Raw genomic sequence first — 26,299 nt, forward strand, 5'->3', positions numbered from 1 at the left:
AATCACGTATATGCGAGTAACAAATGTCCTATTTAAAATTATTTGAGAGATATCTATTAATAGGTAGGTATCTCTCTCACCCTAGCGCTTAATATCCTCTTCACATCCTCAGCTAACTGATTCGGAGCCTTTATTCGATTACTTAATATAAGGAATTTTCCAGATTTACAAATTGTGCTAGTAGGTATGCCATTCTGCCCAACGTTTTGCTTTACTCTGGCACTAAATATCGTTTTACAAGTCTCGACGGCGAGCATGTTAGGTATCGCATGCGATAGCATCTCGCGCACGAGATAGACTGTCCGCCCTCTCTAATTAATACCTACATTTAGAAAAAGATAGGTGGGGTATCTCCCACCTCGGTAGATACCTCGTCGTCTTCATCGTACTAAGCCTACTGGTAGCCCGCAGATGCACGACACCATCTACGCCCTGCTCAAATCACACTCGTGCGTCAGCTCTTGACAGCCAGCCTGGTGTCGGGTCGGCAGTCGGGCGGCACGTGTCCGGGCCGGCAGCGGCACGTGACGGACACGTCACGCACCAGCCACGAATTCTGCGGACACGGACCTTGAGTGTGCAGCATGTGGCACGCGCCACCGTATATCGCGGCGCCTCTCCGCGTCCCACAGGCCTCCACCTGCAATGAAGATAAATAATTACTAGCCTGTGTTCTGTGTATCTAGTCTGTTCTTGATATCGAATAATGGGGGCAGCGTTTATTCCGATGTGGACTTTTTATGACTGATGTGATACTGATATTACTGATACACACGGATACTAGAGATGTGCGCCGATGGCAAAATCACCGGCGGCGGCGTCCGATGATTTTTTGACCGGCGGCGGCGGCGCGATCGGCGTGAAATCGGCGTGGCATAATATTTGATACTGCATGAGAACGTGGCTGTAGAAACTCTACATTAAAGCCCTCTGAGTATTTACTAGGCTATCTAAAACATATTATGTGTGTTTTCTAAATTATTGCCGAAAATTATATCCCATCATGTCACTTGGCAACCATTTATTACCAATACCAACCTAACGGTTACCAATGGTATGTTTAAATATTAAAATAAAAAGGATACTTTAAAACGCTACATTTTAGGCAGTATTTTTACTTACTTTGTAAGCGGAATACAAATAAAACTCAAAAAAATTCTTTAAAAGTCTTAAATCTATATTGACTTTTCCCAGCCACTGTCGCTTCACTTAGGATTTGTTACGGTTACGAAATAATGATGAACTATACTTTACATTTGTCTGGACTGAAGTTTAACAGAAATGTATGTTAGAATAAAGATGTCATCGTTTTCGAAAGTAAACGTCTCTGGCAGGTTGATTCGCTCAAAAGAATGTCTTTGAAGTGTCCCGTTTTATAGAATATTAAGGTCTACTTAGTTTTCTTTACTGCTAGCTTAGTGATGATACTTGGTGATTTAAGTTCCTATAAGTAGGTATCATTGTTAAGGTATAGTTTATTACGAAGCTTTTACCTGACTTTTATAATTTTGATTGAAATATATATTGTTAAATAAAAGAAGCTGATAATCACCATAAAATGACTATGTATTGAGTGTGTAATTTTAAATGAAATTGTATATTTATTTTTCAATAAAATAACGTAAAACATTTAATCCTTAAATTATACATAAGAATAAAAAACCCTAAAAATAATTCAAATAAAACTTAACCTACACTAAGCTTAAAATAACCCACCCTGCATCGTACCTGGCTCAAAGGTCTCCATAATGCCTGTAGCATTCCCCCGCTGAACTGCTATAGAGACCTGTTGAACTAAGTACGACCCAGAGCGAGGATCACTACCTCTCTCCCGCAAACGCCGGCCTATTTCCCCAAAAAGTCGGCGAGCTTCCACTCCCCTCGGCCCCGCTGTCTCTAGTGCTACCGGCACAAAATCGTAAGCAGATGCCAGTGCGGAGTATTTAATGTGCTTTTGCTTGGCAGCAGTCTCCGCCGCCGAACCAGCACAACGCATGGTCTGCCCCAAATGGGATGCAGCGAACGTGCTCACGCAAGTTGCATCCCACAAGAGGCAGCGTCCTCTCCGCCACGGAACCAACGTATCTAACTCCCTCGCGTCGTCGACAAAAAGCCACGACGGCGACGTCCGTAAAATATAAGTCATCCGCGGAGTGGCAAAACAATTTCGCAACAATGTTAAAGCGTCATCGGACGACAGATACCCCAAGTGCGGGGTGCACTGCTTCAAGAGCCTCTTTTTTAGTCTGCAGAGCCGCACTGACCCCATCAGGAAATATTGGCGCCCCCAGCAAAGAAAGAGAAGCTTTATTGACCTTCTTAATACCTGGTAGCAACTCTTCCAGAGATCTTGACGAGGCATCCGGTACGAGACCACAAGCGTAGAGCTCACACTTTGTTGGGTTTACATCCAACCCAATCCTCAAAGCTGGTATAAGCTTCTTTAGGTCCTCGATTACCGCTTCAGGCGATCCACCAATGGTACCATCGTCGAGGTACCACACATTCAGAGGCGAGTTTAATGCGACAATGGCCTTTTGTATCGCCAAGCAATAAATCAAAGGACCCAAAGGATCGCACTGTTGAGCCCCAACTTGCGACAAGATTAAGCTGTCCTTGAGATACAAGTTGCTAGCAATTGTATATTACATATGTGATAAATAAATCAAATCATATCGATCATATGATGACCCTTATGCGCGTCACCAGCATCATACGAGAAATCATAAAATACGCAATTATAATCGTGATATGAACATGAACCTGCTATTTTCTTGACTTTAGTTCATTGATTAAATTGACAATCAAGAGAGTATTGATGTAAAACAAAATGCGTTCTACAAAAAAGCTGTGCTATAAAATATCAAATAATAACCTGAGATCCAGAAACTAGATCTTGTTTAAATTCACGATAAATCGTTATCACAGCTAACACCGCAATAACAAAAATGATGCTAATTTGTTTAACAGCATAAGGATCTTTAAATTATACCTCTGACACTATCTACTGTATTTACTCACTACGCAACATGGAATAAGACACGATAGGTATCAAAATTTCCCACGCCGATTATACGCCGGTCAAATTCATCGGCGGCGGCGGCGTGGAAAAATCGTCGGCGGCGGCGGCGCGGCGGCGCGGCGCACATGTCTAACGGATACACCGTAGGTCTGATGCAGGAGACAAAATTAATAAGCTACAGTGCCCTCGTTGGGTCACTGCGGGTTTATGTTATGTTATGAGTGTATTAATATACAAGTTTGTACCGGCTTGGCATTGATAAGGGTCTCGAGTTGTTACAAAAAATGCACAATGAATTTGAAGTAGGTCTCTATTGTTTCCCATAAAGTTTTAAGTCATAATATACTGTTTGTCCGCATTTTCGTTAGTCATAATTTTGTTTATCTCAGAAACGTGTAACTTTTCAGGATTGCCATAAAACAAACCTAACCTAACTTAATTTATCTATAAGATATCCTTACGAAAATCCTGAAAAGTGAACGGTTTCAGAATTATGACTAATGTTAATCTGACAATCACTACATTATGACTTTCAATAATTATGTCAAACAAAGGGATCCGATTTGAACTACATAGATATATAAAAATTCCACAACAGACTCTTCAACTGGCTCAGCTTCAAAACTAAAGTGTACCTCCCGCCTGGCGCAGTTGCCGCCGCCACACGCGCACACGCCGTTGTGGCTGAGCCCGTCGAGCGCGGGGCGCGCGTCGAAGTCGAACGCCACCACCTCGCCCGCGGGGCACGGCTCGGGCGCGCCGGGCCGGTAGCAGCGGCGCCGCTCCGGCACGTACAGCCGCCCACGTGCGCACGGCACCTGGAACGGAATAGAGATGCCATTTGAACGTGCAATTTACTGCGAGTTATAAACGCGTAAGGGGTCATCCATTAATTACGTCACACGTTTAGGGGGAGGGAGGGGGTCAAGAAAATGTGACATGTTGTGACATGGGGGAGGGGGGAGTCACAAACATTGTGATGTCACTTTAACTTCATCAGTAACCGAAAATTAATTTATATTTTTTAATTCGCTGTACAGTTAAATAATGAGATTTTGGATGTAACTTTCGTTGTGTTATAAAATTACTAATATTTATATATCAGAAATATTTCTTTATTAAAAAAAAATGCCGAGTTAATATTGTCGATTTCGTTGAAAACAAAATTGCCTAAAATGTGACGTCACACCAGGGGGGAGGGGTTTGCAAAATGTTACCAAGTGTGACAAGGAGGGGGGGAGGGGTAAAAAAACCTATAAATTCGTGTGACGTAATTAATGGATGATCCCTAATGTCAGGCGTGGCTCACTCCGCGATTTCGTCGCTTTGCTACAAGTACACCCGTCCCACACCAATTTTGGTGGCTAGCCATAAGCCGCGCGTGGCGCTGTCGCCACCTAGCGGTCATATCTGTCCTAATCGTAATGGGCCAACGCCAACGCCAACGAGGGACGCAGCCATGCGGTAGAATGAGATAGCAATATCACTTGCTCCCTCTAACGCATAAATGCGTCCCTCGTTGGCGTATGGCGTTGGCCCAACGTGAAGAGGAGCCATAACAGACGCGTTTTGTTAGAGAGTGAATCTTCTGTACCTAGTACTATTATTTATTCTGTGGCAATGTGTGATCCTCCAAATCTGAAACGATTGCATGATTGTCATTGTGATACGGACAAGCGACTCATGTTTTAACTTAGAGGAATAACCAAACGAAGTAGCCATTAACAGGCGTTCCCCTCTGTCGAAAATTAGGCGACCAATGGTCATACACATTGAATGGACAGACGTTTATCTGACATGGCTATTTTTACGTTACGTATACATTTGACGTGCCCCTCCCCCGCAAAAATCGGCAGACTGTTTTGTACAGAAAATTACAGACAAGGCGTCTCCGTTTCGTTATATCCTCCAAGTGTTTTAATGTTGTTCAGTTATAAGCCTAAAGCCCCCTCCAGACTATGCGCGTGAATCGCGGGCGGAGCCGCGAACGCGAGTGTGGAGTCGATTTTCGCAGACAGCGAAATCGACTCCACACTCGCGTTCGCGGCTTCGCCCGCGATTCACGCGGATAGTCTGGAGGGGGCTTAACACATAGGTAAAAAAATTGAATTTAAACGAACAATGAATGAAAACATTTATTTTCAGGCAACTATTGGCCCATAGATAAATAGGTACCTTAAGACTAGCATACATATAATTACGAAATATATCTTGAAACTAAAAACACACAATTATGGCTGCGATGCAGTCCGCAACCCCGCAGTGTCAGGGAGCCGGCCGCGGAACCGCCGGAACTTGACACCCTTCGGCCAAAACTCCTCCTCCACTCCTCCTTGGTGGTGTTTGGTGGTTACAATGGTGAAAAGGAAAGAATCACTCACTTTAGTACACCGTCCGCCCCTCGCAATCATCTCGTCGTTAGCGCAAGGCCCTCTAGTGTACAGCCTGTAGCACGCCCCGTCAGAAGCCCGCGCATGGAAGGCCTTGCACTGGCATTCGGCCTTGGAGCCTTGAGGAGAGACCTCGGAGATGGAGAAGATGTGACCTTTGGGGCATGGACCGATGGTGTCTGAAAACACATACATTGGGAAACTAATGCAATGAATTAATACTTAGTAGCTAAAGGATGACACGCTAGTCCGGGCCGGAGCTGGGCCGGAGCATCCGGCGCTTCATTTTCTATGAAAAGCATCACTGTCATAGAAAATGACGTGGCGGACGCATCGGCCCGGGCCCGGCCCGGTCTAGCGTGAGTTATCCTTAAGATGCAATTGACAATCTTCTTATAGTAAATGAAATATAGCTGGTCAAACCAATTTGTCAGTCAGTAAGAACCAGGAAAACTATACTCATCCTTTTCTTTTGGGTGCTAGTACTAAGTAAGTGTAAGACAAAAATAGTATGATCCTCTCTGGCTATGATTGGAATGAGACAGTCCTTTGACAAACTATACCTACTATTATTTATTTTATTCTGTAACTTCGTGATGCATTGTTGTTGTTGCATACGCTGAGTTACACCAATTTAAGTAATTATGTATTTTATTGAAAGCTATTACAATAACAAATAACAAAACCCTGTTGAATGCTGAAAATGTTCATTTCTAGTCGTAGAAACAATTGGAATAAGTATAAGGTTTTATGAGGAAAGCATATGAGCTTTTTTAGGATTCCGTACCCAAAGGGTAAAAACGGGACCCTATTACTAAGACTCCGCTGTCCGTCCGTCCGTCCGTCCGTCTGACACCAAGCTGTATCTCATGAACTGTGATAGCTAGGCAGTTGAAATTTCCACAGATGATGTATTTCTGTTGCCGCTATAACAACATATACTAAAAAGTACGGAACCCTCGGTGGGCGAGTCCGACTCGCACTTGTCCGGTTTTTCGATTTTCTGCACAATGATCGGCCGTCGGAATAGCCCGCGGCTCACAATCAAAGAGGCCTCGTGAGAAGTGCGCCTACCAATTAAGTCACCGTGGAAGATCATAACTATCTAAGGAGTTAGAGTTTCCCACGGTGACGGTAACCGACCGCACCGGCCAGCGAGCAGGAACAGTTGGCTTTCGAGTAGTTCGCCTACCAAGTCACTGAGGGAGACCCTAACTCCTTAGTCCTTACCTAGCTCATAGCACATTCCGGTCCCTTTGTGATAGTGCGGCAAGTGGTCGTCGCAGCCGCACCGGCCGCCGGGCAGGAAGAGCTGCCCGCGCTCGCAGGGTCCCCGCGAGTAGTGCGCGTAGCAGCCCCCGTCTCCGGCCCAGTAGTGGGGTCCGTCGGAGGCACACTGAAACACATGTTAAAGTTTTTTTATGTAAATTTTACTAACAATATGCAGTCTAGACACTGCAGTCCTGTATATGTACTAAACTTATTGAAGTTGTAAAGGACGCACACACCCAAATATGTATTAGCCATGGGAACAGCTCAACAATGAACCTAGTTAAAATTTTGGTCCGCTCGAAGGTGGACTACGTTAGGCATTGGTTATCTGGCTGGATTTAGGTTGGTTTAAGACTGCTTTTAGTGTCCCGCTGACATTCGCCGCCGAACGGTCGGCGCGGATGTTCAGCACAGATCGTCGGTGGGAGTAGTTTTCAGTTCGAGCGCTGATCGCTACTCGTGCGCCTCGTGATCGTTCTAGTATCGAGGTGCGAATGACTCACTCGAAGGCCTCGAAGCCCGGATAGCTCGGTAAGCTGGGTCCTAGCTCAGCCAGTAATAGCAGCCCGCATCCCTATCACAGAAACCGGCACGGTATTTCCCTCACTGGTTAACAGAAGCCAAACTTACCGTGCAGTTGGCGACGCCGTCGCTGCCTACGTCGAGTATGGAGCCCGGATAGCACGGGCCCTGGCTCAGCCGGTAATAGCAGCGCCCGTCAGCCGGCCAGTGCAGCAAGGTCTCGTCAGCACATTGTTGCGGACGCACGCACATGCCCTGCCGTTCGCTGGAATATTCAAAAAATCTCTTTTAAATGTTTTGAAGGTTGGAAAGGGACAGAAAAACTAACCGCGTGATTCTTTGTTTAGTTGGTTTGTTTTATAAAAATACCTAAACTACCGGTCTTCTTGAACCCTGACACCATTTCGCGACCGCGACCTCACGTGGCCATATTTGATCAATATAAATTAGCAGTACCTAGGTACCAGCGTCATGGGGTCCATGCCGCAGTTCGACTTGTTAGAAGTTTGTGTTTTTATTTTTATTTCTAGGTTTAACTCTAGTTTTATTGTAATATTATAATTGAATATAGGTACTGTTAATGTTGATAATATAACGTTAGTACCTACCATCGTCCACACAGTAAACCGACAACCGTGAACCTTAATGCAAAGATATAAGGCCAACCCACGGTCAGTTGAGTGTTGCCGTTAGTACAGTCAGCAGCAGAAGTTGCTAAGCGGGTGAGTGTTCAAAATGATCTTGACGTGACTTTATTATTAAAAGAATAAGAGCGTGTCGAGGTAATTTTTAACACCTCGCCAGCTTAGCAACTTCTGCTGCTGACTGTACAATGTACATACTTGCTTTTTGAAATTTACCAAATGTTATTAATTATTATACCTAAAGTAGACGCAAGCCAAACTAACTACCGGGGTCAAACATTGCGCTTCTATATAGGCTATAATGTCGATGGGTTTTGCTTAGCGTGGAATATAAATGACGATATTATAGAGAAATATTGTGTAACTCAGTTATGGAGAATTAAGGAAAAACATGTTACCGTAAAGACTGGCATAGACAAATAGGCTTTTATTTATGTCAAGACAATTACACTAATTAAGGCTTAAGGCTATTTTAAGAACTATTTTGATGTAAACAAAACTCTTAGCTATTCAGTGCTTCATAGCTTAAAGTTATTTTAGAAAAAACGTAATTAGGTATAGAGCGAATAACATCACAAAACTTATGAACATGCATTTTGCATATATGTAATGCATTATGGCATCGCCAACAAAACTAGCTTTAAATTATTTTATTACATTTAAATATATCTCAATATATTTCCATATGAAACAACTTAAGAGCAAATGCCAAATCTCTGATAGATAGTAATACACAGATCACCAATTTTCACTAGATGGTAGGGGGAAGCGGGGAAGCTTGGTACACTTTTTTTTTAAATCAATTTTAGGCCCCAAAATGAACTCAAAATACCTCTTTTTTGTACTTAGTAGATGACAAATTTACTAAGGTATACAAATTATATCATTTTTTGTTAAATTTATGGCCAGTAAAAGAGAAATATGGATTTTAACAAAAAATGGGATTTGTTCCATTGTGCCCCACCTGCAGGACACTTTGATACATTACATGGGACACTTTGATACATCATTTTGGGGTACTTTGGCACGTGAATCAAAGTGCCCCGTAAGTGTTTCAAACTGCCCCCAGAGCACACTTTACAGATCAACTCAGTTAGCTGACCAGTAGTAAACTTTTTAAAGATTATAAAACGTCTATTAAGTGCGGTGCTATTAGAACTTACTACAGTTATTAAGCAGCAGGTGCACTAACACTACAAAAAACAACTTTTAATGAAATCAGTGTCAGTTTTTGACAAAAAGCTACTTTGGTTGTTTTAACTTTTCTTTGTCAATTTTCTTTCTCTTTGTACGTTCGCACTATACAGTAAAAAATATTTCACAACAAAAAAACTGGCAGGGGCATTTAGATACACTAGAGGGGCACTTTAATATGTTCAAAACTGCCCCAATCTTTATTGTACCAAAGTACCCCAGTAGTAATGGTCAAATAAACTAAAAATAATTTATGTATATTAATAATTAAGTATTACTTTAAAATAATAAGCTCTCTATTACTGAATAAACGTACTAAGCGCTCATTATGATGTTCATCCAGTAAAGTCTAAAATTTCCCACCACAACTCGATAAAATAATCATAATATATTTACTATGCGACCGCGGAAACACGTTTTCACGCACGAAGCGGCAACGGCTGTCAGGAGAGATGTGCCGAAGCTCGTACCTCACTCACCCATACAAAGCCACGTTTTAGTGTTGCAGAAGGTGAACAAGTTTCTAGTTAAGGAATTAGTGTGGGTGTACAAAACTGCCCCTTGTGCCTATCTACCCCGCTTCCCCCTATATAGATAACTCGTGGAATTCACTCGTATGAACATAATGTGAATTTAAACAGCTGAGTTACTAAAATGTATGTAGTATATGTACCTAGTTATTGTTACGGCCGTGCAATTGGAGGACATACCTATTACAAAGTCCAGCTTGCATGCGTTAGCGCGAGTCATCGTTAGGTATCATTACATTACATAATAATACCCCTTCGGCTCAGCGTACGCCTCCCAAATGTCTGGAACCAGGGATCGGAACCGGCTTTTTGCAAAAACTTCGAAATAACCATATTTCGAATCATTTTATACTCAAAATGTAGGACTCAGTTGTGTATTTAGGACTTTATATTATTAGATTGCCCAGTTAGAAATGAAATAATTAACAAAGAACGAAAAAAAACCGGTTTCGTTGCCATACAAAAAATTATCCCATCCCTGTCTGGAACACTACTGTTCCGTGTACGGGAAATACGTACAAATAAAAATAATACGTAAGGGGCTGTCCATAAATTACGTCATCGATTTTTGACGATTTTGAACCCCCCCCTCCTATAATCATCCAAAAATCATGCTTCAAATGACCCCATTTCCTCCTACTTCATGCTACCGTCATCCGATGTCCAGACCCCCCCCCCTAATTTGCAATGACGTAATTTATGAATAGCCCCTAATGCACGTGATCTAGTGGGTGGTAATCCGTGCATTAATACAAATGGGGTGTCCCTCGAGCTCGTGTGACGTGTGGCCAGTGTAATGACCAACATTTGTCATTTTCCGCTGACGTAACTCTCTGTTGCAACGATTCGTCGGAAACTGCTTAAAATTCAAGATGAAGATGAGAGAGCGACCGGCATTTCCTACGATATGTACCATCGTCCACGCTGCTAGCTGACAAGTCGTAAATTAATTTATTACAAAGAAAATTACGATTACTGAAGGCCTTGTTACACTTTACTACCTAAGCAAATACTTAAGCATCTTAAAAAGTATAGGTAGTGTAGTCATACTATCAGTGACTATAGTTAGTTTTTTTATCATTAGAAAAAGACTACGCGATCTTTTAATTGAAAAACGCGTTTTAAAAATCAGCAACTATTACCAACTATTACCTAAGAAAGCAAAATAATGTAAATAATCGTATCTGATTCATAATTGTTACATATTTGCCGTAACTTATTTTTCAAACGTGTTTTTCAATAAAAAGACACGTTAAGGTTGTTTACCTCTTTTCTAATGCTAAAAAAACGAACTATATTAGAAGAGATTTATTTAGTATCCTAACTAGTTAGGGCCACTTGCACCATTCACTAACCCGGGGCTAACTGTTTAAACCTGGAGTTGCTATGGTTACCAGTATGATTTGAAACTGGGTTAACGGTTTAACCGGTTAACACACCATCCCACTATGGTGCAAGTGGCGCTTAGAATGCTAGTTAAGTAATTAAGATGACTGTATTAGGCTACCCAAAGGTTGTCTGGAAGAGATCGCTCTTTAGCGATAAGACCGCCTGTTATCTGCCTCTACATTTAGTCTATTGTTCTTTTCTTTTGTATCTTTTTACTGAGGTGTGCCAATAAAGAGTATTCTATCTATCTACATATCTATCTATTAGGGTGTAAAAGGCATTTATCAAAGGCAAAATAAGTACTCAGCTTACCTAATCACGGAAAAGCGGTGCCTCCCAACGCAGGCAAATGTATAGCTTACCCCGGTAGACACCATCCCTCAAATTATATGTACAGCTTTTTATGAAATAAATTTGTATTTGTATTTACCTACCCTCTCTTATTGAAGGATTCCTCAACTGGAGCAAAGTATTCTCCCGGTCGGCAAGGCCCCCTCTCGAAGAGCTGGTAACAGGTCGTGGAGAGGGGCAACTGCGCCGTGCCCGGGGGGCACTTGCACTCGGCGATGGTGCGCCCTCCCCAACGTCCAGGGCTTAACTCCTGCGTGTCTGGACAGGGGTGGCCTTTCTGAAAAAGAACCGTCAGTTAGTTTTTTAAGGGAATACTACAGTACTCCCTTAAGAAGAGTCAATAACAAGCAAGTCATATCCCGAGTTACCTATTACGGTGTACTTACAGAAATAAGGGTCTGTATCGAGCATAGTGGGGATCCCTTCAAGGGCATATTCGGTATCGTGTTCTAGTTATTAGGAAAAAAAAGAGTAGAAGAAAATTGTGCCCGCTATTTTTGTGACACCTTCTAAATTAGGGATTCCCAATAAATGCTTCGGTATTTTCATACATTTTGCGACGAGAGATTTTCAACGAGAGCAAGTTCACTGAACATAAACGACTTACATATTGATGAATTTTCTAGCCCATACTACAGTTACTAATACTTAAAATGCTTAATAACGGCTGAACGGTTCATGGACTGTCTATAAACAAGTGACACGCGAAACTATCACCATTACCCACCATCATGGGCTTTATTATCAACGTGGTATGAAAAACAAAAATGTTTTCAACTTACGCGGGCCGCTTTTGTCGCTGCATTGTAAGATTTCGAATCTTATAATGGTTTATTTTGATGCTTAGCTGGCACTGCTCTTGCCATTTAAACTCTTTAGAAAGTTAAGTATGGTCCCTTAATGTTAGCGATAACATCTAGGAGACTTGTGCACCGGCAGAATACCGATTACGAGCAACAACAGCGAGCGTATTTAGATTTATCAATCGCGTACCTTTTTAGGGTTCCATCCCCAAAGGGTAAAAACGGGACCCTATTACTAAGACTTCGCTGTCCGTCTGTCTGTCACCAGGCTGTATCTCATGAACCGTGATAGCCAGACAGTTGGAATTTTCACGGATGATGTATTTCTGTTGCCGGTAGAACAACAAATACTACAAAGTACGGAACCCTCGGTGGGCGAGTCCGACTCGCACTTGTCCGGTTTTTGAAGTGAGATAGGCTAAGGACTGCTCAATTTGCTAAGCGGACACTCTGACACCTCTTTTAATCTGCTAATTTAAAAAAAAATAATTGATGTACAGCTAACAACAATATAAATATAAATAGTATGTGGTAAGTAAACGCCTGGTCTGAGTCCATCTACAAAACGTAGCACGTGTGCACTAAGATACGGGAGGTCACGTCTAATTCATAATGTTAACACAGATTTATATTCCTGAGGTATGAAGTTAACTTAAATATGATGTTCACGCACTTTTGTCGTTTGTAATGTTTCAACGAAAATCGAAATGGTCCGCACCATTCATATTATAAATGTGAAAGTGTGTCTGTCTGTCTTCAATTGAAATTTGGTACAGAGATAATTTGAGTCCCGGGGAAGGACATTATACGGCCTGATTCTAATTTTAATAAACTAACATCAAAAAACCGGGCAAGTGCGAGTCGGACTCGCACACGAAGGGTTCCGTACCATAATGCAAAAAACGGCAAAAAAAAACGGTCACCCATCAAAGTACTGACCCCGCCCGACGTTGCTTAACTTCGGACAAAAATCATGTTTGTTGTATGGGAGCCCCACTTAAATCTTTATTTTATTCTGTTTTTAGTATTTGTTGTTATAGCGGCAACAGAAATACATCATCTGTGAAAATTTCAACTGTCTAGCTATCACGGTTCGTGAGATACAGCCTGGTGACAGACGGACGGACGGACGGACGGACGGACGGACGGACGGACGGACAGCGAAGTCTTAGTAATAGGGTCCCGTTTTACCCTTTGGGTACGGAACCCTAAAAAAACGAATGAGAATCAGGCAGGGTGCAAGTGAGAGAATTGATGTATATAGGTATCGCCTGATAATTGATGTAGGTAAGCATAATGCTCAAATTGAATGATTGCAATTACACTTTAACAAGGCGTTATAGTTGTGCAAATAAGAAAGTTTGTACGGGCAATCAAAAAATAAGCTACCAAAATTACTAGTAAAAAGATTGCAAATATGGCCTTTATATCATTACAGGGCTTATGTTATGTGGCAACTGATTTAGGGAGTTTATCAATAGGTCATAGAGTTCAACATTGTGTTGAACAGAGTTAATGTGAATTTGTTATGCAACTTGTAGTTTGTAGACTTTGTAGTGGTGTCGCAGAGAGACGAAGTTTGTAGTTATATCTAGGCTGTGATTTTATAATACATTTCGGATCTCAGATACCTACTAAAATGTCAGTTCTATCCGCCGATTGATCAGTCAATCATCCTGCGTATTGTACCAATATGGGCACTAAAATTTGCAGGATAGCATATGCACTGGGCCCAAGAAGAGAAGAGTGTCCACATTCGTCACGTCCCTCAGGATACGACAAGAAAGATGTGCACAAGAATTACAGATCGGTTGGAAAAATTGGGGAAATCGAACAGACTATTTAAGTAGACTTGGTTCGCAGATGTGTGTAGATTTCTGATATACCTATGCTGTCGATATGATAAACATTAAATAATATTGCGTATGTACATATCCATGTACCTACAAAAACTCGTCAGCACAAACAAAGGTTAAAACCTTCGAGCTCCTACCTATGTGCATATTTTTTAATTCTCTAAGCACACGAAAAAGAGAATCATTTTACACTAAACTGGCTAATACAGTTATGCAACATTTAAAAACTAAACTCGGTATTACCTACTTGAACACAATCTGTTTCACAGTAAATATTTAAGTATCAGTAAATTCTATCAAATGCCGTTAGACCGTGAATCACAATGTTACTAACGAACTGTCATAACGTACAATACAAAGACAAGCCAATTACAAAGACTGTTAATCCATATTTGAAATCCTATATCTCGTTAATTGTTGTTGGTGGCGTTATCATTTCGGTGTAGGTAATTATTTTATTTAGTACCTATGTCACTTTATTTAACACTATATTATGCCACTTACATGCGAGTTAAAATAATAGTTTTAAGGGCTGGCTAACATGATATCAAAAATAAGTTAATTTTTTTTCGGGTATCTAAAATTTTAAACAGTAGCATTTGTTAGCAGGGATATAATAATATAATTTGACTGCATATTAATATTTTAGCATCAATTAATATAGATTAAAAATCGGCAGCGAAATCAAGCCTATCTAAGAATTAACAAAGAACTTAAGATTATATGTTGGCTTCTAAATGAATGGATCGGCATCCAAAATTGTAAACTGATGCGACGAGCGAGGGCATAGCGGTAAGACGTGCATTATACACCTTAAAATACCGTTATTTTCGTGCAACGTTATCTTCACGAACGACCAACATTTCAATATGATGTTATTGAATTAACATTAGGTATACATAATATAGTATTACTTTGATTTTATTTACTTAACTAGTATATCATACCGTTATTTAGTAACTTTACTTTTATATCGTTACACCCAACACATTTTTCACAAAATTATTGTCAACCTATTAATTTTAGTACAGGTACGTTTTTATTTTTTTTAAGTTACCTAAATTCGGTTACTTAGATACCCATTCCCTTAAATGGGCATGAGGAAGTCAACTTTGAAACCTGATCAAAGAAAGATAAAATTCAAAATAGGATGGGAAATATGCTCCTTATGCCCAATTTAGGGATACATACCTTTAAACTAACGATAAGGAACGCTAATTTTATTTATTTTATTTTTACAACGCCAAATTAATGCTAATTAGGGTCTATCATTTATCAGTCTACCATTAGGTTCTATTGAACCTAACCTCGTACTTATTTATTACATAGTACGAGTACCTACAGGTATCTGTTTGGTTCATGAACAAGGATGTTTGAACGTTCGATGGTCTGTTTTTATTTATGTGCTAGTCTCTGGTTCGATCTAAGATTATTGGCTCGTGGCCTTACAGTCACTTTGTAGGAAGTATACGCATTATCTAATCAGATCTAACACATCTAGTGGTCGCAATGCTTGCCTCTTCTGGAGCATACATTTTCAACCGTAAACTGCGTCAACAGGCAACGTTCAAAAAATTGCGATCCTCTAGCAAACATCTGTCTATTGTAATTCCTTAAGGGGCCCACTGATTAACAGTCCTAGTCCGCCGGACGGTATTGGCCTGTCAGATAGAACAAAATTTTTACAGTTCCGAACAACTGACAGGCCGATACCGTCCGGCGGACTGGTAATCAGTGGGCCCCTTTATACGTAATTATACGGAACTACATTGCAGGCCACATTGCGCGCAGAGAAGATGTCCGATGGGGTCGAAAAGTGCTCGAGTGGAGACCACGGACTAGCAAGCGCAGCGTAGGACGTCCACCAAGCCACACGATGAACAGACGACCTTGTTAAGGCCGCCGGAAGACGCTGGATGCGGGTCGCTTCCAATCGGTACGAATGGAGGTCCAAGGGGGAGGCCTTAGTTCAGCAGTGGACGTCTTATGGCTGAGATGATGATGATGATGATACGGAACTAGACATAAGTCTACAGCTGTTTGGTAGAGAAAGAGAATCACTATTTTAATTATATCAAAATACATTGTTTTAATTATCTATACTGGCGAATTAGTTACGTACACAGACCTTAATCCTACTCCTAATTATACAGGAGGTCCGAGGGATCGCTGGGGAGACCTATAAAAACCGTAAATGCTAGGTACTAAATTCAAACTAGTTTTCCAATGTCTGTTACGGCTGTTATGCGTCGTTGGATAGAGGTCTTACCGCAAACATCGAAACTAAATGTTGTTATCTGCCTCACTATAATTTTCGCATATTCTAGCGATAGACATAATCTGGTTCGAGCTGGGGATAGATATTTAGGAGATTGCCAAGAAGTATGGGCTTATCATATAATGCCTACGGTTATTGCGATATTTCCTGACTAGACTAATTGTATTTTAAACTTTCGCGTTTTGAACACATATTAACTCACATTTATAGACGGGTCTAACGCGAATTTTATTCAATTACCTTGATTTACCGACGTTTCGACTCAGGTTTCACTGGTCGTGGTCGCGGCTGACTGATGTCCCAGCAAAATGTCAAAACAGAGATTTGTGCAACTACCCGACGAAAAGTGTATGGAGAACTTTGGGGTAGACATCACATTTTCAAACCACCCACTACACATAATGTTAATTATTGTCAATAGTCCGACACGCAACACTCACAATATCCACGCACCCGTCCGAAGATAGATCCTTTGGCTTTAACTTTTGTATCACTGGTTCCCAAGTTGGCGATAAGTTGCTGCATTTTGCTGGGACATCAGTCAGCCGCGACCACGACCAGTGAAACCTGTGTCGAAACGTCGGTAAATCACAAGGTAATTGAATAAAATTCGCGTTAGACCCGTCTATAAATGTGAGTTAATAGACTAATTGTGTTAGAGTTAGACCAAGCTAAGTTGGCAGCGATTTGGATAGCTCAGACTGTGCAAGTGTTATTTCAATGTCATAATTTGATAGAAGTTTGACGTTTAAAATAACACTTGCACAGTCTGAGCTATCACGATCGCTGCCAAATTAGCTTGCTCTAACTCTAGACCCATAAGTTACGGGCAATTAAAAATCAACCCATTCACACTTTTTTATTACTCAGTAGCGACAAACGGCATGTTATTGCACAACTGCAGATAAGCATCATATAATTTAACTAAATAGCATAACGCCTACTTTCTCCAGAGTCCAGAATTAAGTAAACTGTAAGAGAATTCGTTGGAAGCAAACATTTAGAATATGGTGAAAATATAGTAAAAATAAATTGTTAAGAATGTTAGGGTATTACGCTGTACAGTACAGAGAACTGAGATATCAGATAACTACCTACTTAAGGTAAAGTTGACGAAATATAAAGTGAGCCGATTTTGTTCAAACTTGTTCGAGAGATCGGCTCACTCTATATTTCGTCAACCTTACTACCGATGTCATCCTCATGCCATGGTCATCACATGCCATGGTCATGTCATAGACATGAGGAAAAACTCGTAATAGTTTTCTCAGTTTTCTGTATACCTAATGTTCAGCATAATACCTAACCTAACCTTGATTTCTTGTAATACACGTAAATATTACCCGAGAAGGATTTTTCAACGGCACACCGGTTTTGTAAATTCAGGTTTTTAACAGACTGGTACGGTAAGGTTTAAGATCATAATAAACTTGGCCTCATTTCACCCAACTTAGGACCTAACTATATGTATAAGGTAAGTACTTATAGTAAGTAATGTAGTGCATTTGTAGTGTATTAAAATTGGAGGTTGTCTTCTTTTGGTTGTCTAGATAGCAGTGACGCCCCGTACATTGAACTCGATTTTCACCTGCTTGCCTAATGTTCAGCTAGTTTATTAGGTACATTTTCTTTGAGGCCATGAAGAAAAGAAAAGCCATGCTAGCACCGGCTTGCCTACGAATACGCGCCTCCACTACTACACATATGCATCTACGAATGATGATGATGATGATGCTCTCCAACCGATTTCGGCCACAGCGACTGTGTGCTCTGGATAGGCAATTATTTTTACTCGTGTTATTAGAGTGTATATAACTGATCCACTCTCTGGTGCGCCCTTAGGTGGCTCACGTACCCTATCTTCTTGCTAAATACTCGAGCGCATTTTGGGCACGTCAGCACACCACCTAAATAATTGTAGGAAATTGAGGTTGGTGGCCGAGCTCATCTCGTTTTTTATCGAGCTCACTGCGGCGTTCAGTCTCAAAAACGCTAACTCGATCATGAATGAGGCGCCGCCATCCGCGGGCCACTGTGTTGCCTCTACATCTCCATCTACATCTGCATCTATGAATAATAACTAGTTAATCTAATCTAAAATCTCTTTGTGAAGTTTGTGAGTTAACAGCTATATTCAAACATCTAATCTGTCGACCCGACTCAACTTAATCGATCTTTTGTATCGTAAAACATCTTCAAAGCATGCAGTAAGTTGTACTTTTAATTCAAACCAATTTGAACCTTGGTGCGAAAAGTAAAGGTTAATAATACATATTTTACTTGTGCCATATTGGCACAATACATATTTTAGTCGTGACTTACAAATGCATTTCGAAATTGTTCAGGATCTCAATTATACTGATCGAGTGTAAGCAGAAATAAATATTTTGTATTTCTATCGCGTGGTGTTCAAAATAAAACCGGCCAAGTGCGAGTCGGGATTCTGACTGAGGATTCCCTACCATAACGCAAAAAACGGCAAAAAAAATCACGTTTGTTGTATGGGAGGCCCACTTAAATATTTATTTTATTTTTAGTAGGTATTTGTTGTTATAGCGGCAACAGAAATACATCATCTGTGAAAATTTCAACAGTCTAGCCACGGTTCATGAGTTACAGCCTGGTGACAGACAGACGGATGAACAGACGGACAGACGGACAGCGGAATCTTAGTAATAGGGTCCCTTTTCTACCCTTTGGGTACGAAACCCTAAAAAAGTAACACTTCATTTTATCACGCGGATGAAATCATCCATAGATAATTAGCCGGTGTCTTTAGGCAAACTGCCGTGATGTGTGGCCAAACCAAATTCAAAATTTCAATAATGTTTGCTGTGATGATGTTCAGAGGTTCGTGACCTACCTACTCGTACACAGCATCTTACTTCATTGCAGTGACATTTGAACACAATGGTTAATAGATGTCTTAGTCAACTGAGAGCTGACGAAATATTCAGTGAAAGCCAGCGTGATATGAAGACGAGTTTGAAGGTGATCTTGCATATTAAGTATCTATGTTATAGTTTCAGAACAAAATGTTATAATCGTAACTTTGGATTAAGAACATGGCTACAAATAAAAATGGTCGGACGGACAGACAGACAGACAGACAGACAGACAGACAGACAGACAGACAGACAGACAGACAGACAGACAGACAGACAGACAGACAGACAGACGCACGAGTGATCCTATAAGTATAAACCTATCCTAATTAAGACGAAAACACTCCTAAGACCCTTAAAACAATTAAACACAAACCACAACGTACAAGTTAGTGATCTTATGCCAAGTAACCGATTATCCAATATGGAGCCCCTTAGATGGGCACCGGTATAGTTCCCGAGGTGAGTGACATCGATTGCGTAAGCACGTCAGGTTCTGCGGGACGACTCGTCTCGTCCAACAAGGAGTATCATTCCAATAGCTTGAGCGTAAGCAAGTTGATTTGATCGCTGCGAAAGAGATGTTGGTTAATACAGATTCCGGGTTCATTTTACTCTTGGTAGCCCAAAAACTCGAGTTAGCTGCGCCACCACACACCGATGGGAAACAGCCCATCACAACTTTACTATCGCACTGCACTGACGAAGAGCTAATGAAAAACTATAAAGGTTCCGTTTTTACCTTTCTGGCTACGAAAAAAGTACATTTGAAGAAAGAGCGATATGGACATCTTTGTTATTTTAGTATGAAAGTATCACAATAATAATGGTTTAGAGGGTGTCCCTTACATTTTATTAAAGTGTCAAAAGGGCCTCTACGTGTTGGCTTCGGCTCCGCGCACGTTGTTCCGTGATGGGAAAGACATGTTTTAAATAAGTAGAATGTAACTCAAAATGAACATTAAAATAAAAATAAAAAGGGAACTAATGCCAATGCCACATAGAGGATGACTCACGCTAGACCGGACCCGGGCCGGACCGGAGTTTCCGGCGCTTCGTTGTCTATGATTCGTGATCACCGAGCAGCCGTCATACAAAATGACATGTCGGACGCCTCGGAACGGGCACGGTCCGGTCTAGCGTAAGTCATCCATAAATCTGTCATTCCAACGACAAAATCGCAATTTTGTAGGTATAAAGTATCAGTCTAATACAGCGATACCAATCAGCATACACATTTACCCATAGACGTATTTTAATAATTAAGAAATGTCCATTGTTGTTGGTTCCCACAGATTAAAAAACCGACGTAATTGATGAAAGGCAATGGATCGTGGTTAAGAAACAACGATTTCATACTGGTATACCTTGCTCTATATGAGTTGTGCAAAAGTAGGTAGAAGAAATGACAGGTTACCAAAGGTTAGGTACATTCTCTAATGATTTACATATGATTTGATCTAGGTGTTTTCTCTAGATACCTAGTTTGTTCACTTATGTACGCGCAGTAACCAACCCGAAAGTCTGCTAGTCAAGCAGACTGTTCCTTGACTTGAGGTTAATTCGGCTTATACTTGCTAGGTAAGAAATATAGTACAAGATGTGTACTTAATTGTAATGCTCACATTTCATCGTGTCATTTCTTAACAATAGTGGGTCAGTGGGTAGATCGATCGGTCACGGTCTCTCGTGCCTCCGAATGCACAACTGGTTACGTTGGTATTAAAATCGACACGCAATATTCACTTAGCTCACTAGTGCTTATTTCAATTGTATCTTCTGAGCGCAAGAAATAAAACACAAAAGTCTGTCATAACATAAATAGAGTAATTTGGCTAGACTGGTAATGTATGAAGCAAATGGTTATTAAACTGAAAGCGATGACAATACAAATCGGGGCAATAATGCGATGTTTTATGTACTTACCAAAATTTATAATATTTGACACATGGATAATGTCAAATAAGTAATTTAGCCCCTAACCACTGGGCGGCGCCACAGCTAAACAATGAACATAGCCAACCGCAGTAGGTAGCGTAAATAATATAAAAGTGAAAAAATATTGCCTCCAGTGGATTAAAAATTAAAACTCGGGACCTACCTGCTGCGATTCCGCACCAGTTCAAATCAACTGAGCTATCGGAGCCTGCTCGAAAATGACGAATCGTTCCGTGTTATACAGCTTTGCTCGGTACAATTTGTGTAGGCTAACCTTATAAATCGTGTAGCATTTCCCATCCGTCGGCCAGTACAGCATCAGCCAGCCCCTCGGATGCGACGCACAAGGGTTCTTCCTCACGTCCGCCCACGGCGGCGGCAGCACTGCCGCCTGTGACCCGCAGAACAGAGCTGCCAGCCACAACCACCTCACCATTTTCAAAATGTTCCACGTTCAAAACACTGGCCACATCTCACTCCCACTTTTTTGCACTTAGTTCATATTTCTTCAGTTTTTATTGTACTTTTAAGCACTGGTTTAGCTATTCACTTCATGTATTTAAATTCTGTTTTGGGGTTAAGCCACCCAAATGTTAGAAACGTAACTATAAAGTTGTGTCACTTGAGTCGGTCCGTCCGACCGTATGACGGATATCATTTTAGCCAGAAACTATAAGGTTTTTGTTGCACATTTAAACACTGACCTAAGCCTAAGTTCTGATTGGCATTATGATGTCGTAAACCATTTTAAGCTATATTTTTTCTGCTTGTTATGCAAATGGAGCTACACAATCAAATGTAACGTTATGGTCAAATTAAGCAAGAGTTTAGATGTGATAATTGATATAATACGTTTGCTTACAAATGTCAAAGCAATTAATCTTCATCTTAAATGTTGCATTATCATATTCTTGTTGTTAGACGAGTAAGTTGATGTATAAAAAGATGTGGTTAGCCAACGTACCAATAGTTAACGCTCCGTAGCGTAGCAATTCCAACTATAGAGAACAAATCAAATTAATTTTGTGAAATAAATTTTGCTTTGTTTTTTTAAGTAGTCACACTACTACAAATAAATTATAAACTGAAATAGATATCATACACCAAAGAAACAGTGACCATGTCCACCGATTTCCCGCCTCGGCCACCGTGGACTTGGTCAATTTTTTCTTTGGTGTAGGTATGATATATCTATTTCAGGTTATAAATATGCCTAGCAATTGTTTTTTTTTTTTCATGTTGTTCTATTCTGTTTCTTATGAGATTTTTCTTTCTGGCTCCAATAGAAATCAGAATTGCGAGTCAAAGGAGGATGTCTGACCCGTCAGCGTCAAAAGATTATTTTTACAACAATACTTATGACACTTACCTATACATAAAAAAAAAGATGAACTATAGTTTACAGCCACTAGCTGGCATCCCCAGGGCAGTCGAGGCAGAGGCAGACCGAGAAAGAGATGGCGGGACGACCTGGATGCATTCCAGCGGGATTGGCGGGATCTTGCTCAGCACAGGGAGGACTGGAAAGGGAGAGGGGAGGTTTTTGCCCAGCAGTGGGACACACACATGGGCTAGTAAAAAAAAAAAAAAAAAAATAGTTTACAAAAATCAAATACTATTCGGCGCCTTTTAATTGAATAACGCCCAAATTACTCCAATTGTACTTAGTTAACATTTATCAGCGGCGCCCTAACTCAGTTCTCACTTCTCAGGGGACAATGTAATTGATTAATTGTATCCAATCACACGAAATTACCGTCAGTTGATAATCAAAGGTATTCTCGGTGTAATCTTGTTCAATTTTAGTATCCCTACGAGACTTTTGGACTTGAATAGAATTAAAATGTTTATCTATGAAGTCGCTCTATATTCTGTTCCGTATTTTAAAAGCATTTTAAAAAACTTTTCATTACTACTAGACCTAGAGATTTTTCTAGAGTTAGTTAATAAGTCTGCAAGGATATTGATAGCACACGCAGTGCAAGAGTTATTTATACGTCATAATTTCATAGAAGTTTGACGTTTAAAATAACATTTTTACTACGTGTGCTACCAATATCGTTGCTGACTTATCTTGGTCTAACTCCAGCACGAATATCATGTTAGTACATGACAAAATAAAAACATCGACAATCCTGTTATCGATAAGTACCCCTTAAACGTTAATAATTTAAACAGGTACCTATTTCTGCTATGCACCCATTACATCAGTGGAAATTGAAAACGTTTTTAATCAATTAGAGTGGATTTTTTCAGCGAGATATAGAAGTTTGACACCCGTAAATATACTTATAGGTACTTCCACTTTTACAAAAGGCCATTCCACGATCTTTGAGTAACTAGGTATATTTTTTGCATGTTTGTATGGTAAAGGGGCCCATCAGTCCGCCGGACGGTATCGGCCTGTCAGTTAGAACAAAATTTTGACAGTTCCGAACAACTGACAGGTCGATACCGTCCCGCCCCTTTACACTAGTCCCAACCCAATGGTTATACATAGGTACAGGCCATACTGAACAACTTTTTCTATGGGACCAACTCCAAAATCACAAAAAATTTTTGGCCGTTTCATACAATTTGGTCGAGTGGATGTCGACGTTTTCTATGGGAAGGCCAATTTTTTTTGGGGTATCGGGGTTGGTCCCATAGAAAAAGTTGTTCAGTATGACCTACCTAATCACCTCGCACAACATGGCTAGTTGTCCAACAAACGCCCTGTACATATATCAAACATTTGTTCGCCATGATTGCTTGTAACGCGTACACAGGAACAAATTGCCCGGCATTTGATTGTTTAGCATAATAGTACGCGTTGTACCCGCTAGAAACGTTTCCCATGAATGATCTGCTCAGTGGTTTTATATCCGTTTTTTTCTCATCACCGCTCCCGGATAACGGTCAGTGCGCCCGCGCCACTAACGGTTCGGTTACCGTTTGAACGAGCAGCCGAATGTTGAAACACTCCACAATTATTATTAACCCACTTACTTCTTACAGAGATTACGTGTAAGCGATTTGTCAGTGGTGCAAGTCAAAAGAGATCTTATTCAACTCAAGTTCCTGTGTAGAATGACCAATTATTTACGAAGTAATAAGTAAACGAGAATAACACTTTCTTATTACATTGCCTAAAAGGTGTATGAAAATATTCTAGATAAAATGTTTCGTTTTCCGAAGATACAGAACATGTTCAATGGCATGTTTCTTTTACTATTGCAGCGCCATCTACGTTAAGCTTTGCACTTTTATTCACTTTCAACTGTTAGCGTCAGAAAAAGTAGGGACAATCATTACTAAACTTTGAGTAATATTTTTGCAAAGAATTACAAATTAATATCAATTTTAAAACGATTACCTACTTGGCCCCAAGTACCATTTTATTTAATTTTATATTAAAGTTCGATATACTATTTAGTGAATTATGTACCTAACCTTTGTGTGAATATTATTCATGCCCAACAATACGCTATCTCAAATGGCTTGCGCCGTAAGCCATCGCAGTTTGCTTGGTGCAAAATGAGTAAAATAAAACTATAAGAAGTTATTGCAACGTTAGATACCGTAAATTCATTAGTACTTATTGCCATGCATGAGTACTAAGAACATATGACTGTTAATCACATGGAAATTCACTTGTGAGTACTCTTGCAATTCATGATGATAGTACCTATGGCAAGGTAACTTAAGAACAGACTTTTTTCAAACCTAAGACATCCTCCGCAAGGTAAATTTTATGTAAGTAGTTTAAATACTGGGGGCCGATTTTTGAATTTCGATCGCTCGATTTCGTCACTCGAAAATCGGTGGAAAACGGCGAAATGCTAATTTTTTAAATACGAGCGATCGAAATTTGGAATCTATTGGTATTGACCACTCGATTTCAAGTCTATTAGTAGAATGCATAGTAGTGGAGACGTAACGAAATACACGAAATCGAGTGGTCAAAATTCAAAAATCGGCCCCCTGAACAATATTTACTACAGGCCATCTACAGGCCCAACCCCGATGACGTGAAAAATTTGACGCTAACCCATACAACAAATTTAGAACTATGTACATAATTGACCTTTTTTACGATTTCGGGATCGGGTCCCGTGTGAAAATTCAGTATGAAATATAAATCCACCTGGGGGGCGATTTTTGAATTTCGATCGCTCGATTTCGTCACTCGAAAATCGGTGGAAAACGGCGAAATGATATTTTTTGAAATACGAGCGATAGAAATTGGGAATCGAGTGGTCAATACCACTCGTTTTCAATTCTATCAGTAGAATTTAAATGCCTAATAGTGGAGATATTATTGAACGAAATAGACGAAATCGAGCGGTCAAAATTCAAAAATCGACCCCCTGAGTAGTGTAAGGGTTGAAAATGCATCCAAAATCTTAAACACCCGGTGTAATTTATGACACTCATAACTGAGTAGGTTAACCGTTTATTGAATGGGTCGTTTTTCAGGCGTAGGTGTTACGAACGCAAAGTTGTAGCTTACTTAGTAACTTTTACCTGCGTTTTAGGGAGGTTTATTTAGGCCAATATATGTATTTTACAAGTGATAAATAAGAAACCGAGATAAAATAAATCAATACGCCCATGAAAAATGAGCCTTTTCGCCAACGGTAGAGCCTTAATTCTAGTCATCCCCATTGAGCGTGAGGGGCATTACTTCAAATTCTATTATTGATTGGATATGCCTATCGATAATGTTATCTTATCAGATCACTCGTTCGCTATTGGACAACAAACCTAGGAGCGGCGTGCGATTTATATCAAAATCAAATAAATATTTTGACATAATTTACACATGAATCCCGCTACTGACCTTCATATTGAGAACAACTTGTGATTTCGCATCGGCCTTCTAAAATCGCTCAAGAGCGTGTCGGACCAAAAAAATAGATAAAAATTCCACACTTTCATACAATTTGATGAAAATACAGCAATGTCACGTCACTTTTATCATTTAGTCCAACTGCTTATTATCGATTATTTCATTTCCGCTTTCAGGGCATAGACAAAAACGGATGAAGCAAGACGCCTCTAGTTGCAGTTGTTGCAAAATGTATTGGATAACTATCCTCTTACATTTAGTTTGGACAAAGAGAATAAATGAGGACGAGAAGATTAGTAAGGATTAGATTTTTAACGACTGGTCTGGCCTAGTGAGTAGAGACCTATGAAGCCGATGGTCCCGGGTTCGAAGGGCATTTATTTGTGTGATGACA

General features: G+C 40.4%; 1 protein-coding gene across 1 annotated transcript; it reads right to left on the minus strand.

Annotated features, from left to right (window-relative positions):
• Positions 1-428: 428 nt before the first annotated feature.
• Positions 429-21,577, minus strand: LOC134806843 (uncharacterized). The gene is made up of 7 exons (XM_063780242.1): positions 21,349-21,577; positions 11,398-11,591; positions 7,315-7,471; positions 6,643-6,808; positions 5,404-5,591; positions 3,658-3,840; positions 429-640 (listed from the first exon to the last, which is right to left on the minus strand). The coding sequence occupies exons 1-7, from the start codon at positions 21,508-21,510 to the stop codon at positions 455-457; spliced, it is 1,236 nt and encodes a 411-aa protein (XP_063636312.1). The 5' UTR covers positions 21,511-21,577; the 3' UTR covers positions 429-454.
• Positions 21,578-26,299: the final 4,722 nt, after the last annotated feature.

Source organism: Cydia splendana, chromosome 3, assembly GCF_910591565.1.
Source record: "Cydia splendana chromosome 3, ilCydSple1.2, whole genome shotgun sequence".
In the NCBI taxonomy this organism is placed as follows: Eukaryota; Metazoa; Arthropoda; class Insecta; order Lepidoptera; family Tortricidae; genus Cydia; species Cydia splendana.